Here is a 16203-nt window from a genome sequence, read left to right as displayed (position 1 = left end):
TTTATAATGGTTGAGTGAGTTATTTTAAATTTTTTTTACCTCAATCAACTGTATTTCTCTATATTTAGAGATAATTATTTATTGAGCTATAAATATCTTATTGATGTAGAGAAAATATAAATAAACAAAAGAGAATGTGAAATATGATGTAATGTAAATATTTTATATAAAATAAAAAAAATATAAGATTTTAGTGATATATGTTAAAGACTAAAGTATTAAGAGTGGTCTAACTTCCATATCTAGAAAAAGATGTGTCGTTTACCCAAAAAGACATGCATATAGAGAACAAAACAAGTATGAGAGTGTCTAGTCCAAAATCCTTTCATAATGGGCCAGTAACAACACTATATATTGAAACGACAAGTCGTTTACCTTAAAACGACAAGGATATAGCGAGCCAAACAAGTGCGACAGTGTCCAATCCAGTATCCTTTCATAATGGGTCCAGTCCAGTCCAGTCCAGCCCAGTCCATTTGCTTCTCTCTTGGCCCTTTTACATATGACTTGTTTTGGATGCTGACGTGGACGACAATCAAGTCAGTCTTCTCGGGCAAGTCGGACATGTGTTCTCTCTTCGGTACGGGTTTGTCAAAACGGTGCGTTTTAGTAGCATTACCTCCCCTCCTCCTCCTGGACTGGGTCTCTTTTGATTCGATTTTAGACTAGACTGCTGAATTTAATCACAAGCAAGCTGAAAAGTGAAAAGAGTAAACGAAAATGGGAATGGCTTCGTCTACCAAAAAAGATACGCCAAGTAAGTCTACCCTCTCTCTCTCCTCATGATTCATAATTGAGATCAACACCAACACAAAGTTCAAATTCTTGTGAAAACTCCTTGCATTTTGTTGTCAAATTATATAATTGTTAAAATTTTCATAAATTTTGGGCTATTCAATTGTATGTTCTTCAAAATGGCATGTTTTTATGTATTTATGTCAAACGTTATCTTCCTTTTACAAGAATTTAGAATGGTGATGATTTATTGATGGAAATGGAATTGTTCAGGTTCTGTTAAAAGAGTTGCTGTTATTGGTGCTGGTGTCAGGTAACCATTTTTCATTTTTGCTTTTGTAGCTTTTACTGGTTGATATGTCATATAATTGAATAATTCTTGGTTGGGTTGAGGCTGCTCATTAATTTCTCTTGGGACCCATTTAAATGCGAAGCTACATTAGATGCTTATACGCACACATATATAAAATAAAAAATGTGATAAATTTTCAAGTGAATTTGAAATGGAACTAATATATAAATACTAATAATAATAACAACAACAATAATTAATAATTATGATCATTTTTCTTTCTTATAAAGGTGGTTTGACGAGTGTTTGTGAAGATTTGATTGACTTTATGTTTTCATGGTGTAGTGGGCTTGCTGCAGCCTATAAATTGAAGTCAAATGGTTTTGACGTTACAGTATTTGAAGCTGAGGCAAGAGCTGGTGGGAAGTTGAGGAGTATTTCGCATAATGGTTTGATATGGGATGAAGGAGCCAATTCAATGGTAAATTGGTTTTGTGCATAAATCACTGAATTTTAAGTCATGTTGGATTACTGTTGACGCTGGAATCTTGTTTTGATTTGAAGAAAATTGCTATGTTGTTTATGTTGTTGAATTGAATTATAAAGTTTTCCCACTTTGTGTAGACTGAGAGTGAAGTTGAGGTACAAGATCTGCTTGATAATCTTGGACTAAGAGATAAGCAACAATTTGTAAGTTTTTTGAGAATCTTGTTGTACATAATACTTGTGTAAGAGTCAGACTTTATGTTGAGTATTGTTGAGCCATAAGTGAGGTTTCTCAACTATTTGAGTAGAGGTCAGCCTTCTGACCTTTGTATCTTTTTCAAAAAAAAGAGTATTGTTGAGCTAGTTTAATTTCCTTAACATATTTTTAATTTTCTCTACCACGGCTTCGAATTCTTAAAGCAATACACTGTTACTTATAGTTGGTTACTTGATTGGAACCTTACGGAGACTGATCATGGTTATTTTTATTCTGTTATACAGCCAATTTCACAGAGCAAACGATATGTTGTAAGAAATGGGCAACCGGTGTTGGTATGTTCTGCTTGCTGTATTCATATTGCCATTGTAGCTCCTCATTTACACCTAACTTGAAAGAAAATGTTATAAATTATATAAATATATTGTGTTATTACCATTATTTAAACTTGGCAGTTTTCTGTCTCTAATTGTGACCATCGAATTTGCTCTATGGTTCCTATCAGATACCTACAAACCCAATTGCTCTGATTACGAGCAACATTCTTTCTTCACGCTCAAAGGTTTGATAACTATGTTCTTGCAACACATTCATCAGTATAAAGTATATCATGTTTTTCCTTTTTTTTTCATGTGTGTTTGGTATGTTCATTGACTATAATGTTAACAAAGTTTTTCACTCTTTCATAAATGCGGCTTGCAGTTTCAGATATTTCTGGAGCCATTTACGTGGAAGAAGAGAAATTCAAAAATAGCAGATGATGATACCCAAGAAAGGTGATAATTGGTAACTCATAGTTTCTAAATTCTATGTTATCCAACTAACTCTTTGTGCTCTAACCTCCTTGCTTGTAATTGTTTGAGGAAGTAGTTTTCGTTCTTATGAATTTACTTGGTTTTCTGCAGTGTGGGTGGATTCTTTCAGCGTCACTTTGGGAAAGAGGTAGTTCGGTGTTAGCTTGACATAATACTTTATTTATATGCTTGCTAAAGCTAATTTGTTGATTTCTTGATAACTTGATTATGCACATGACAGATCATTGGCCAGTCAACTTCTTTGTACAGTTTCTTCATTATCATCAATTTTTATTTATTCTCATTCTCATTTTTTGGTGTTGTTTATGTTTGAAAGGTTGTTGATTATCTCATTGACCCTTTTGTCGGGGGCACAAGTGCGGCAGACCCTGAATCTCTATCTGTGAGTGATGTCTCATCATAAATGTGAAGTTTTCTCAATACTTAAAGTGATATCTGTTCTTTTATTAGTCCGGTTAAGGTTCAGAAGGGAAAAACTTTGTTAGGCTTTTACAAAGCTAGCTACTATTACATCTATCAACTGATTTTGTCAGCATCTGCTATCAAATTTCATGGCATCTTAGTTCTGTATTTTTTTTGTGTCAATAGTTCTTCTCAACTTTTTTTTTTTTGGAACAGATGCAGCATTCGTTTCCAGAACTATGGACTTTAGAGAATAGGTAAAATCTAGTTGACTTATCCTCTTCCATCACTTCCCTTAATTCTTTATTTCTTGTTTTATTAATTTTATTTAATCTTATCCATTCGTTGTTGGGATTTCAATTTTCTGTTACTCAGGTCTCTTATTTCATGGTTCATGAGTAGAAAATATGTTTGTGGTTTTATTTCTTGCAATGGTGTTTACAAGAAAATCTCTTTATTTATGATCTTTATGGATAGCTTGCAGTTATTCTACTTAAAAATGAAGTTGCTTAATTGCTATAATTTGTATTGTGATGATATCCCTGTCTATGAACACTCTGTTTTCACTTATATATCAGGTTTGGTTCAATTGTTGGAGGGTTGATTCAATCAAAGTTATTTTCCAGAAAGGAGAAAAGTGGAGGAACAAAGGGTTCTCTGGAAAAAAAGAAGCGTCCACGTGGTTCATTTTCCTTTCACGGTGGAATGCAGGTCTCTTAATTTGGATTATGTCTGTTCCTAAATACTAGTGTGGTCCCATGTCATACATGTTGTTCCATGCTCCTCCTTTACAAGGTTGTCGATGTTTTTCTGCTTTCTATCTTGTGCAGACACTAGCTGACACATTGTGCAAAGAGCTTGACAAAGATGAGCTGAAACTGAGCTCAAAGATTTTATCATTATCTTATGACCACAATGTTAAGTCTCTGACAGGAAATTGGACAGTTTCTTCTTCTGCTAATCCTGACAAGAACTCCAATGCTTTATCAGTTGATGCTGTAGTCATGACGGTTAGTATAATTATAGATTATCTGTTAATAGGGTGTTTAGCTTGTATTAAAATTATCTGAGTACTTTGAGGCTCCTACAAAACATGAAAAAGTTATCAATTTGATATGACTGCTGCTCAATGTAATGGTTGAATGTTGAGAAAATATTAAGCAGCAGAGAAGGAAAGGATTACAATATGTGCTCAGATATTGCTCCTACTCTTTACACTTCTTCTATATGTATATAATATATATAATGAATAGTTGAGTACCTTGTGAAGGAAAATTATGTTAACTAGGATGAACTTGTCTACCACAGGCGCCGTTACGCAATGTCAAAGAGATGACGATCACCAAAAGGGGAACCCTTTTCCCTCTCAATTTTCTTCCTGAGGTATCTTTTTACCATATGATTTGAAGATTTATGCACACAATTGTTTCTGATATTTTCATCTCATGGACTTTTCTTTTTTACTTTTAGCAGTTGGTAGATGATATGAAAGTTTGTCCATATTTCCAACAAGATTTGTTGCCCATTTTTTTATCTTACATGAAATTTCCTTATTCTTTTAGCTGTTGGCATTATGTGAAAGCTTGTGCATCTTTGCATCATTAATGTTGAAAACATGAAATTTTTAACAAGATATTAAGATGTATGAAGTTTTATTTGTTATGGGTTTTCATCTTTAAATTTTCATGTCTTTGGTTGAGACGAAAGGTCTTGATAACAATTCACTAATGCTAGTATCATCTTTGTACGTTTCAGATGACTTATTTGCCACTAACCGTTTTGATAACCACCTTCAAGAAGGAGAATGTTAAGAAGCCTCTTGAGGGATTTGGTGTTCTTGTTCCTTCGGTGGAGCAGAAGAACGGTTTAAAAACTCTTGGTAATACTTGTGTATGGTTCTATTTTTTTGGCCTTCTGCTGGAACTTATATGATTTTGTGTCCATGTTCTTTAAAAAAGCTAATAAATTTGTTTCATATGCTGATCATTAACTATTGATTTGTATATGCTCTGCAGGTACTCTCTTTTCCTCTATGCTTTTTCCTGATCGTGCACCAAACGACTTGCATCTTTATACAACCTTTGTTGGGGGGACAAGAAACAAGGAATTAGCATTCGCGTCAACGTAAGGAAGCTTTGATACTTCTTATTTCTTTCACCTTTTGGTACAAATAATCTGTTATTGACTCGTTGTCCTGATAATTTCTCCGCTTCCATACACATTGTGCAATTAACTCCTGTTCAAATTACTATTGTCTAATGCTGTAGAGACGAGTTGAAGCAAGTTGTTACCGCTGACCTTAAACAGTTATTAGGAGCTGAAGGAGAGCCGACGTTCATAAAGTAATTATCTTTTCCTTATGTCAATCAATATGAAAAAAAACCAAACTCCATTGATTATGTTTGTTTATTGGATAATTCTCTTATGCATTAAGTGTGCTCAATGACAGTCGTTTTACCTGGAAAAATGCATTTCCCTTGTACGGGCGTAACTATCATTTAGTTATGGAAGCAATCGAAACCATGGAGAAAGATCTTCCTGGATTCTTCTACGCAGGTATGCTAAACGAGATTGAAAACTGCTATTCTAAACTCAGAACTTGAACCGGAAGCAAGTGTTAGAATGTGGAAAGTGGTTTAGGTTAGAATGTGGAAAGTGATTTAGAAGTAGAAAGAGGTGCATGGTAAGAAGCATGTGGTTCCATCTCAAAACCTTAGTGGAGTAACCATGGTTTAGAAGTAGAATGAGGTGCATGGTAAGAAACATGTAGTTCCATCTCAAAACCAATTGGTGATCCATCTCAAAACCAATTGGTGATTAGTGGAGTAACCATGCTCTTATGTATTGTTGAATTTACCCACATACTTTCCATGTGGGATATTTTTCTCTAACAGCAAGCCTGATTTTCTCTTGAGAATAGATTACTTTGAAAACTTTGTCCTTTGCTTTGAGATGTTCATAGACACTACTACTAGTACTGTTAGTGTGTAAAGTTTTCATCATGTTTGTACTTAAAACCATACAATGAATTTATTTTGGTTAGGAAATCACAAAGGTGGACTCTCTGTTGGCAAGGCAATAGCCTCTGGATGCAAGGCGGCAGATATGGTCATCTCCTATTTGGATTCTTCTCCAGACCAAAACAGAATAGACATGGAAAACAAAAAGGAGTAAAAAATAGTCACTCTGCCCAAATTACATGACATAGAGATGTAAAATACTGTGGTAAGCTGCTAGGCAAGATATATAGTCCAAAAGTCTCTTGCTACTTATCTATTAACATCTATTTATGAATTATGTGTAGTGTAGTAAATATATACATGATGCGCAATCAAATATATTTAGGAGAAATTACAATTTCTTTATACCTAAATTATCACACATGTCTAGCTTTCTCCCTGATTTTTTTTTTAATGAATTATGACTATTTTGGTAAATATGGTCAATTTGTTATGCTTTGTCTTTTTTATTTTATGGATTATAGATTGCGGATATGATTTACTATATTTTGAGTCACCTTCATCCTCTCTAACATTCGACTAATAAAGGATAACTTTATCCTTTAATATTTGTGTAATGATATAAAAGTTGAGAGTAACTAAAATGATGGTTAACAAAATATCATTAAAACAATACTTTTATAATGCATGACACCAAGTAAATAATTCAAAATAATTTTTTAAACATGAGTAAGTAAATTATTTTCATTTGTTGTATGTTTATTACTATCTCATTTATATTTATAACTAAAAATTATTAAAATTTTATTGTTCTACTTATCAAATAATCTTAACTTTCTACATATAACTTTGATTATCGGGTAATATCATTTAAAGATAATTCTAACAATAATTTGCTCTGAATGGCTATATATTTATTCTCCCAAGTCATCCGCTCTACACAATTTTAAAACTTCAAGTCAAATTGCTTTAATAAAAGTATTATTTTGTATGAAAAAGCTCGAATGTTTGCATTTTAAAAACATGATAATTAATTAACACAATGGGATCATCTTTTAATCTAAGAAAACCTTCCACTAATTGTATGCCCCGACCATGTGGTATTTGTAAGTATTTGCATGAATAAATTAAATCTAAATGAAGTAAAAGTAACTCAAAACGACTCCATTTATTATAGGCAATTACTTAGCAAAATTTCTCCCTTGAGTCCCTACTCGTGTCACAATTTTTATTTTCTTCATCCAAACACAATTTTAAGATTTTAAAAATACAAAATAATGAAGTTATTTGTTTTCAGAAGACTTAAATAAATAGTTTTTTAATTTAATTAATTAAAAATTTGACAATTAAATATAAAACAGTATTTGTTAACTCTATTTTTATTTATTATTTTTAAAAATTTTAATTAAAATTCATTAAATTTTGAAAATATAATTTTTTCACTTTCAAATTTTTTTTTAAACTGTTTTCGACTTTTTGTTGTTTTTTTTTTCTACTTCAAATCAACACTTCATTCTATATTGTTAAATAAACAATAAATATAAAAATTATCAAAAACATTTATTATTTTTTAAAAATATTAAACCAAAAATAAAAATAATATTTCTATTTTTATGTTTAAAAAATTCAAAAACAAAAATTTTACCGAACAACCTAAATTATTATAATTGTAATGAACAAAAATAAAAAACATTCATTTCCCGATTTTTATCTCATTATAACAAAAAACTCTTGAAAACATCATCTTTTCATTTCTTTCTTCTATTCCATCGCTGTCACCTTGGTGGTTTTGGACTGCCAAAATTGAGGTGTTGTACTCCATTATTGGTGAGGTATCAATGTTTTGGTTGAGTTAATTGCTTCTTTCTTCTATTCTATTTTGAGTTTAGTGCTTGCTTATTGTATGTCTGCATAATTACTAGAGTTGTTCGTGATGTGATTACGTGCTTATGAAGTGAAAGGTGGACAAAACTTGTGTGCTTGTAAAGTGTTTGATTTAATTTTTCAATGACATGCTAGTTAGTTTTAAAGAGTTATTTGCGTGCTCATAAAATGTTTGATAAAATTCCTCAACGACTTTCTAAAGTGTTTTTCATACTAACAGTATTGCATTGAGAGCTAATAATTTGAATATTATATTATATATATTTTAAAGGATTATTTTATATAATTCGATTTATTGAAAAATCTTCGTATTTTAACCTTATTGTAGTTTTTGAGAAAATTCTCGTGTCGTTTTTGAGATAAATGATCGTTTTTATTAAAGTTGTGGTTTTTACAGTATATTGTCGTTTTGATTGGAAATGTCATTTTACAGAATATTGTTGTCGTTTTTGATAGAAGTCGCCCTTTTGTTATGAAAATTATGGTTTTAAAAGAAAGTTGTCGTTTTCAGAAGAAGTTGTCGTTTTTCAATATTATTATCGTTTTTATCAAAATGTTGTTTCAGAAAAAACGTTGTCGTTTTTAAAATAAATTATCGTTTTTATAATGAAAATTGTCGTTTAAAAAGGTTGTTGTTTTTCAAGCGAATGTCATGTTTTAAGAAATTTGTCGTTTTTATAGGAAGTTGTCATTTTTATTTTATTTTATTTTATATTTTGACAAATGAGTCATTTTATTATTATTATTTATTTATGAAGCACAAAAAAAAAAAAAAAACCTGGAGTTTTTCCGAAACTAAGGGCCTGTTTGGTATTGTTTTCAGTTTTTTGTTTTCAAAGTTGTGTTCTCAGAAATGAGAACAGAAAACTATTTTTGTAGTTTTCAAAAAACAAGAGGTGTTTGGTTAATGTTTTCTAAAAATAATTTTTTAGTTTTATTTTTTTAAAATTTTAAATAAAATATTAACAAATATATTTACAAAGAGAAAAATATTTTAAAAGTTTGTAATAAATAATGAGATAAAATAATTTGAAAAAAAATGATGAAAAATAAGAAGTGAGAAAGTAAGGAGAGAAAATTTGAAGAAATAGAAATTGAGAAGAGAGAAATTGATCAAAAAAAAAAAAAAAAAAGAATGTGATAAGAAAGAAAGTGAAGAGAGAGAAGTGAGTAGAGAGAAAGTGATGAGAGAGGAAATGACGAGAGAGAAAAAATGATGAGAGAGAAAATTATGATATATTAAGTGATGAGAGAGAAATTGATGTGAGAAAAACTGAAGAGAGAGAAACTAATGAGAGAGAAAATTATGTGACAATAAATGATGTTAGATAATAATAAATAAATAAATAATGTGAGAAAAAAAATATATAGACAAATTTTTTTTGAGAATAACAGAAAACAATTTTTTGTTGTTCTCAAAATTTTATGTTTTTTGTAACTTTGTTTTTAAAATTTGTTTTCTGAAAACAACGCAAAACACCCCAACTTGTTTTCAAAAAACTGTTTTTAGCTTTTAAAAACAAAAAACTATTTTTTAGTTAAGGTGCCAAACACCCTCTAGGGTGTGATTGGTTGGAGATTTGGAAATGATTTTATGTTTTTGAAAACTTAAAATTTGTGGGACCTACCAAAATATTTGATTGGTAGATTGTTTTTTAAAACTATATCCTAATCAGAATTCTAATTTTATGTTGTAATTTAGAAAACAACAATTTTGCGTTTTCTTTGTTTTGTGATTTTTTCTCCAAAAACTTAAAATCAAAATCAAAATCATAATTTATTTGTTCTCTCTACTCCTATTCTTTGTATCATTGCTTGTATTTATTTATTTTTTTTGCCAATTTTTATGACTTGAGTATGTTCCCATTAGTAATAAGGTGTTTATGGAATATTTTATGATATTTATGCACAATTTAAAAATAAGTTGTGCTGGTATTTTTATAGATGACAATGCAATATTATTATAAATTTAATCAATAATTATTATTAAATTTTAATTTATCAATATAATTAAATTTTACTTAATTAAATCTATTGATAAATCAAAATTTAATATTATATAACCTATGTATATAAAATATATAAAATTAAAATAATATTCAAATTCAGCAGTTACAATCACATATTCAGTTTATGTTATATTTTCAAATTTAATACCAAATTCATTTACTGACATTTAACCAATTACATTTTCAGAAATATAATTTTAGTCACTAAATTCAAATTTTCATTTTAGAATCTCACTTTTCAAAAATACAATTTTATAATCGTGAACCAATCCTAAATTCAATTACAGATTCTAATATTTAATCTACAAAACTAAAATGAAACACTCTTTTCACAATTTCTCTCTACCCAAATCGCTTCAACCAAAAACTTTGAAAACATAATCACTTCATTCTTTTCTTCTATTCACAGTGAGTGCACACTCTCGCCTTCTCTGATCAAAGTCTCAGCCCATTTCTAATTTTCCGTCCATCGCCGTTAGCTTGTCCATCTTCCCGCAGCTTGGTGGTTTTCCGTCCAGTCACAGCCAAAAGCTAGGTGTTTTACTCCATTATTGGTGAGTTATGAATGTTTGGTTGAGTTGGTTGTTTCTTCTACTACTTATTATCTTTGTTTACTTTTCATAAAAATATGTTTGCATAATCAATAGAGTTGTTTGTGTTGAGACCATGTGTGAAAGGTGGCAGAACTTGTGTGCCCATTAAGTGTTTGATTTAATTCCTCAATGACTTGCGTTATTCATGCTTCCAGTTTAGGAGCTAATGATTTGAATGCTTAGCCTTATCTCATGCGTTTATGCATCGTTTATTTGCAATGAGTGGAAGAGGCATACCATACCAATATTATATAGCTTCAGTTAGAGGATACTTTGGTGTGTTTTCTGCATGAAAAATGTTGTAATGCTTATGCCTGGATTTTAGTTATTTGTCATAGCAATGAAAATGATGAACTTGATTTTTCTATGTGTGACTATTTTATTAGATTTTTTTTCTTTAAATTAATCTCAGCTTTTTACCTCAGTGGCCTCTGTTGGCTCAAGCTCCATAGCCATTGGTCTCGACATCATGATGTTTATGATCTCATTGTTAAATTTTCGTTTGTTGCTTTCTTTATGTCTTGGGATTCATTTGTAAAATATTACTTGATTACAAAATTACTTATGAGACTTTTCAAACGTTATGAAATTATTTTATTATTTTTAAATTTTTAGTTAAATAATTTTTATTAAAGGAAATTTACTTATATTTGGTACCTTGATTCTGCAATGTATAGTTTTAGTAACCTCTTTTTTTTCTTCAATAATGCTTATATAGTACCTGTATTTTAAAATTATACATATTTGGTACTCAAACTCATGATTGATAAATAAAATTTTGTTAATATGACCATCTACCTAGTTTGATTAAATTGGTAAAATTTTATTAATTAAAATTTAGTTTAGGATAACAAATATTTACGATATTAAAATACAGGTATCAAATATGTATGATTTCAAAATACAGTATACTAAATAAGCATTATTATAAACACAGGTACTGAAACGATACATTACGAAAAACAATGTAACAAATGTTTACCCACCCTTTATTAAATGAAACTTGTTTTCAGATTTAAGGTCAATCAATTTTTTCTCCTTTCCTCTCCTCTCCTCTCCTTTTTTTTTCTTTTTCTCACCGAGAGTAAATTACAGTTGCCAATATTTCCTTTTCCCCTTCATAGATAATATCCTTTCCTCTTTGATTTTTGACCTCTTTCTCTTTGTGACCACAATTTTCTTGCTGGCAGCAGCGTTTCCACACTTGGGGATTGTCAATAATATACTAGTTTTACAAGGTTAGTGCTTCATTATTATCACTCTATATTAATAGAGTTCATTTCTCAGATTCAAAATGGATTTGTTTATTTAATCTATATGTTGAATTTTTATTGAATCGAACTAATGAATTCAGAAATATATTCACATACTAAATTCAAATTCTTATTTTATAATCATTCTTTTTAAAAATACAGTTTTCAAATTGTGAACCTATCAGCCACATCTCAACAATGGATCCTCCAAAGTGGAAAAATATCATTATAATGCGTCACTATTTTGGATTTTCTTCTTCTTCAATTGGTTCCAACACTAGAGGCCTCTCTTCAACCGTTGATGCTATTCTTACAGGTTTGAGTAGTTCAACTATCAGACCCACAAATTATTTTCCCAATTTTACAGTTTTTCCATATTTATGCTTCGGTTTAGTTCGTCGATGGAGTTCCTCCAATGCTTTTGTTGCGTATAGGGTCCCTAAGCGCTTCTTTTGTTCAGAAGTTGTTAGATCGGATGAGTCTTTTATTTCTGATCGTACTGATTTCGAAGTGAATTGTGAAGAAAGCAATGCAGAAAAGTTGTATAGGACTATTATGGATAATTCATTTGCATATTCTAACATGGAGGAAGCTTTGGACCGTGTTGGTTTTGGTTTGTCCACTGAATTGGTTGCCCAGATTCTCCAAAGGCTGCGTTTTGAGGAGAAACTAGCATTTAGATTTTTCACTTGGGCTGGTCACCAAGAAAACTATGCTCATGAACCTAGTGTGTTTAATGAAATGATTGACATACTGTCTACTACAAAATACAAGATAAAACAGTTTCAAATTGTTTGTGATATGCTGGATTATATGAAAAGGCATAACAAGAACAATGTTCCTGTTGAGGTTCTCTTGACAATTTTGAGGCAGTATTGTGAAAAGTATTTGACCCATGTGCATAAATTCGCAAAGAAAAAGAGGATTAGAGTGAAAACTCAGCCAGAGATCAATGCCTTTAACTTGCTACTTGATGCTTTATGCAAATGCAGTTTGGTTGTGGATGCTGAAGGGATGTTTAAGAGAGTGAAGAGAAAAGTTAAGCCTGATGCTAATACCTATAACATTTTGTTTTTCGGGTGGTGTAGAGTTCGAAATCCAAAAAGAGCAATGAAGGTACTAGAAGAGATGATTGAAATGGGTCTTACACCTGATAATTTTACATATAGTGCTGCCATTGATTCTTTCTGCAGAGCAGGGATGGTAACTGATGCAGTTGAGCTTTTTGAATTCATGAGATTAAGTGGTTCTACCTTGTCTTCTCCCACTGCCAAAAATTATGTGATCATGATTGTGGCTCTTATCAAGAATGATAGAATGGAAGAGTGCTTCAAATATCTGGAACATATGATAAGTAGCGGTTGCCTTCCCGACGTTACAACATACAAGGAATTGATTGAAGGGATGTGTATGGCTGGAAAAGTTGATGTCGCATACAAATTCCTTCAACAGATGGGGAGCAAAGGTTACCCTCCTGATATTGTAACTTACAATTGTTTTCTTAAGGTCCTGTGTGACAATAAACATAGTGATGAAGCACTTAGACTCTTTGGCATAATGGTTGAGGCAGGTTGTATGCCAAGTGTGCAGACATATAATATGTTGATTTCCATGTATTTTGAGATGGGTGATCCAGATGGGGCAACTGAGACTTGGCACAAGATGGATAAAAATGGTTGTGCTCAAGACATTGATTCTTACTGTGTGATGATTGAAGGGCTTTTTGGTTGCAATAAAGTTGAAGAAGCATGTTGCCTTTTGGAAGAAGTGGTAAACAGGAGAATGAAATTGCCTTATAGGAAGTTTGACATTTTTCTGACACAACTTTCTAACCTTGGTGATCTGCGGGCTATCCATAGGCTTTCAGAACATATGAGGCAGTTCTACAACCCCGCTATGGCTAGGCGTTTTGCACTGAACGAGAAGCGAAAAAACACGAGTTTGAGAGGGAAGTAATGGGATTTGAGGCCAGGTTATTATTAAGTGCTTTGGTTTGTCCAATTCCTGCATGCTAGTGCAGTCTGGGGAGCCTTAATTTGAAAGCACTAATGGATCATCACCCTCTTTATCATTCAGGGAAATTCTGAAATATGTGCATGAATTCTTTAGAATGATCTCCGTGGAGCTTTATTAACCTTGCCACTCCTGTGATTTATTCATGCTCATTTTTTGTTGTTGAATCTCATAATTTGTCTCAGATCTAATTTCAGTTTTAAAATCATTTGGGCTGGATGTCCTAATTGAGATCCTATTTTAGTGCAAAATATAGCAGAATTAAGTAGCAAGAAAGAACATGTATATTCATGTACAAAATCTTTTTGGATTAAATATATCGTTTAGTCTATTGCTTGTAATATTATTTTTTATTTGTTACATCTTTGTTATAACTTATAAAGTATAATTTTTATGATTTGTAATTTTAAATTTTGAGAGACGTAATAGAATTAAAAAACAAATGAAAATTATTTTAAATTAAATTATAATTTTACAAATATTAAAATTTATAAAAATTATTGGATTTAATTTTTTTTAATAATAATGATGAGATTGAGTTAACAAAAATAGATTCTTATTATCTTTAACATGATACTCTAATAGCAGTCTCAATCGATGATGTATAATATATTGGGTACGTTTGGTAAAATTTTTGTTTTTAAATTTTTTAAACACAAAAATAGAAATATTATTTTATTTTTGTTTTTTTATTTAAAAAAAAATAAAAATATGTTTGGTAACTATTTTTGTTTTTTGTTTTTAAAAACAAAAAATAATAAACGTGTTTGATAACTTTTATTTTTATTTTTTGTTTAACAATGTGATGTGTTAATTTGAAGAAGAGAAGGAAAAAATGAAAACTGTTTAAAAAAATTTTGAAAGTGAAAATTTTCTATTTTCAAAATTTAATAAATTTTGTTTAAAATTTAAAAAAATAAAAAATAAAAATAGAGTTACCAAACGCTATTTTATATTTAATTGTCAAATTTTTCATTAATTAAATAAAAAACTACTTTTTTAATGGTTACCAAACAGCACAATTATTTAAAAAAAAAATACAGAGAGAATATGATGTATGATAAAATATAAAAATTTGAGGTAAAATAAAAAAAGTAATTTTTTGTGAAGTATTTTAAAGGATAGAGTATAATATCTATTGAGAGTACTCTAATATTGCTATTTATTTGTAATTTTATTTTCAATTTTTTTATTTAATAAATAAAAAAGTATTATCGAACTAACCTTATAACCTAAAAAAAAATCTCCCCTAACTTCATTCCCGACTGTGTGGGATTGAAAATAATTTGTCTTTTGCATGAACCAAACATTGGATGCAATCTTAGCAAAACTTCTCCAGCTTAATTTTTTTGTTCCTTTGAAAAATGAAGTCATATTTTGAATTTCTACACATGTTTGATAATTCTTATGCTAAATGACACAAATGCAAGAACCTGCCCCAATGGCTATGGTTATATGCCTACGATTTAAATTCATATATATATATATATATGTATATGCATATTTTACATATTGGAATGTTAAAAGCTCACGAGATTCACATACAATTTTCTGTCTTGAAATCAGAAAAAAAAACCCAAATAATTCACCTTAAAGTGGTCCATAGATCGGCCAACCATGAAGCATATCCAAATTTTGTTTCAAGTAGAAAGCCATGCTGTCTTAAAACACATTGGATAATATATATATATATGTGGGAATTAATTCCAAAAGATTTTTTGTTTTGTTCATCAATGTCTTCCAATTTGACAGATACCACTCAAACAAACGTAGGCTAATTATTGTCATTTTGTTTTCAACATGCTTTTAGATTCTCTTTTTTTCTTAATTATTATTATTTGTCTTTTCCCTATGTAATAATACACATTATTGTCTCATTATAGTAGATGATGCTAAACTTTTGTTGAATTTTGTAAAATGGGTTTACATGAAAGTAAGAGTTCTCTACTTTATTTTTCCAGTTATGTATATATATATATTTTAATCATTGTCTTTGTCTGCCTTGTGCGTCTTTGGTGTAATAGAATCTTTTTTACTTTGACTAATAGCTTATTATTATATATGATTTGTTTTTAATATAGAGTAGAGTAGTACTTATACAAGTTGCTTATTATAATTTATAAATACACAATATATATATATATAATTTCTAGAAGCTGTAGTAGTAGTTGAGTTGCATGCTTTTGTGTCAAGTACTACCTAGTACCTATTTGCCTTTTTTATTTTTTTGTTACTAGATACCTAAAATTCAATATATATATATATTATTTATTAAGTTATTTAAATTTGTATAATTAAACGAAAACAATGAATTTCATAAGTATATATATTTTTATACCAATATATTTTTTTTTGAGTTATGGTTTTGTTATATCCACGTACGTACATTCATCTAATTATACAAAAAAATCATGGAAAAAAAATTGGAGACATAGCTGTCTGAGCCATATAAGGTCAAAAAGTTGGAAAGTTATTAATGGTATATCATTCAACTATATTGGCCTTTATTTATTTCTTTCTTCTTTTTTTTTTGTTGCATGGAAT

The 16203-nt window shown here is 30.0% G+C and overlaps 2 protein-coding genes across 5 annotated transcripts; both read left to right on the top strand.

Moving 5' to 3' along the window:
• Positions 1–614: 614 nt before the first annotated feature.
• On the top strand, positions 615–6400 carry LOC133817108 (protoporphyrinogen oxidase 2). Its single transcript, XM_062249515.1, has 18 exons — positions 615–757; positions 1009–1048; positions 1373–1508; positions 1652–1717; positions 2015–2065; positions 2236–2292; positions 2433–2506; positions 2636–2672; positions 2862–2927; positions 3164–3204; positions 3526–3658; positions 3778–3957; positions 4256–4330; positions 4703–4826; positions 4963–5071; positions 5215–5289; positions 5397–5503; positions 5991–6400. Exons 1-18 carry the CDS (start codon positions 721–723, stop codon positions 6119–6121), a joined length of 1539 nt encoding a protein of 512 aa, XP_062105499.1. The 5' UTR covers positions 615–720; the 3' UTR covers positions 6122–6400.
• A 1250-nt stretch (positions 6401–7650) lies between these two features.
• Positions 7651–14019, top strand: LOC133817107 (pentatricopeptide repeat-containing protein At1g73400, mitochondrial). 4 transcript variants are annotated; one of them, XM_062249512.1, is made up of 4 exons: positions 7651–7734; positions 10210–10354; positions 11584–11631; positions 11809–14019. In XM_062249512.1, exon 4 carries the CDS (start codon positions 11845–11847, stop codon positions 13600–13602), a length of 1758 nt encoding a protein of 585 aa, XP_062105496.1. In that variant the 5' UTR covers positions 7651–7734; positions 10210–10354; positions 11584–11631; positions 11809–11844; the 3' UTR covers positions 13603–14019. The 4 variants fall into 4 exon arrangements, with proteins under 4 accessions (XP_062105496.1, XP_062105495.1, XP_062105497.1 ...); XM_062249511.1 differs by lacking the exon at positions 7651–7734 and having other exon boundaries at positions 10103–10354; positions 11587–11631; XM_062249513.1 differs by lacking the exons at positions 7651–7734; positions 11584–11631 and having other exon boundaries at positions 10103–10354.
• The last annotated feature ends 2184 nt before the right edge of the window (positions 14020–16203 follow it).

The sequence above is a fragment of the Humulus lupulus genome, chromosome 2 (genome assembly GCF_963169125.1).
Source record: "Humulus lupulus chromosome 2, drHumLupu1.1, whole genome shotgun sequence".
Classification (NCBI taxonomy): Eukaryota; Viridiplantae; Streptophyta; class Magnoliopsida; order Rosales; family Cannabaceae; genus Humulus; species Humulus lupulus.
Note: the sequence above shows the minus strand (reverse complement) of the source record. Positions and strands in the feature narration are given on the sequence as shown.

Coding starts and splice junctions, on each gene's coding strand:
- LOC133817108 (XM_062249515.1), top strand. CDS start 721: ATGGGAATGGCTTCGTCTACCAAAAAAGATACGCCAA. Junction 4,827..4,962: donor GAACGGTTTAAAAACTCTTG/GTAATACTTGTG, acceptor TATGCTCTGCAG/GTACTCTCTTTTCCTCTATG. Junction 5,072..5,214: donor GAATTAGCATTCGCGTCAAC/GTAAGGAAGCTT, acceptor CTAATGCTGTAG/AGACGAGTTGAAGCAAGTTG.
- LOC133817107 (XM_062249512.1), top strand. CDS start 11,845: ATGGATCCTCCAAAGTGGAAAAATATCATTATAATGCGTCACTATTTT.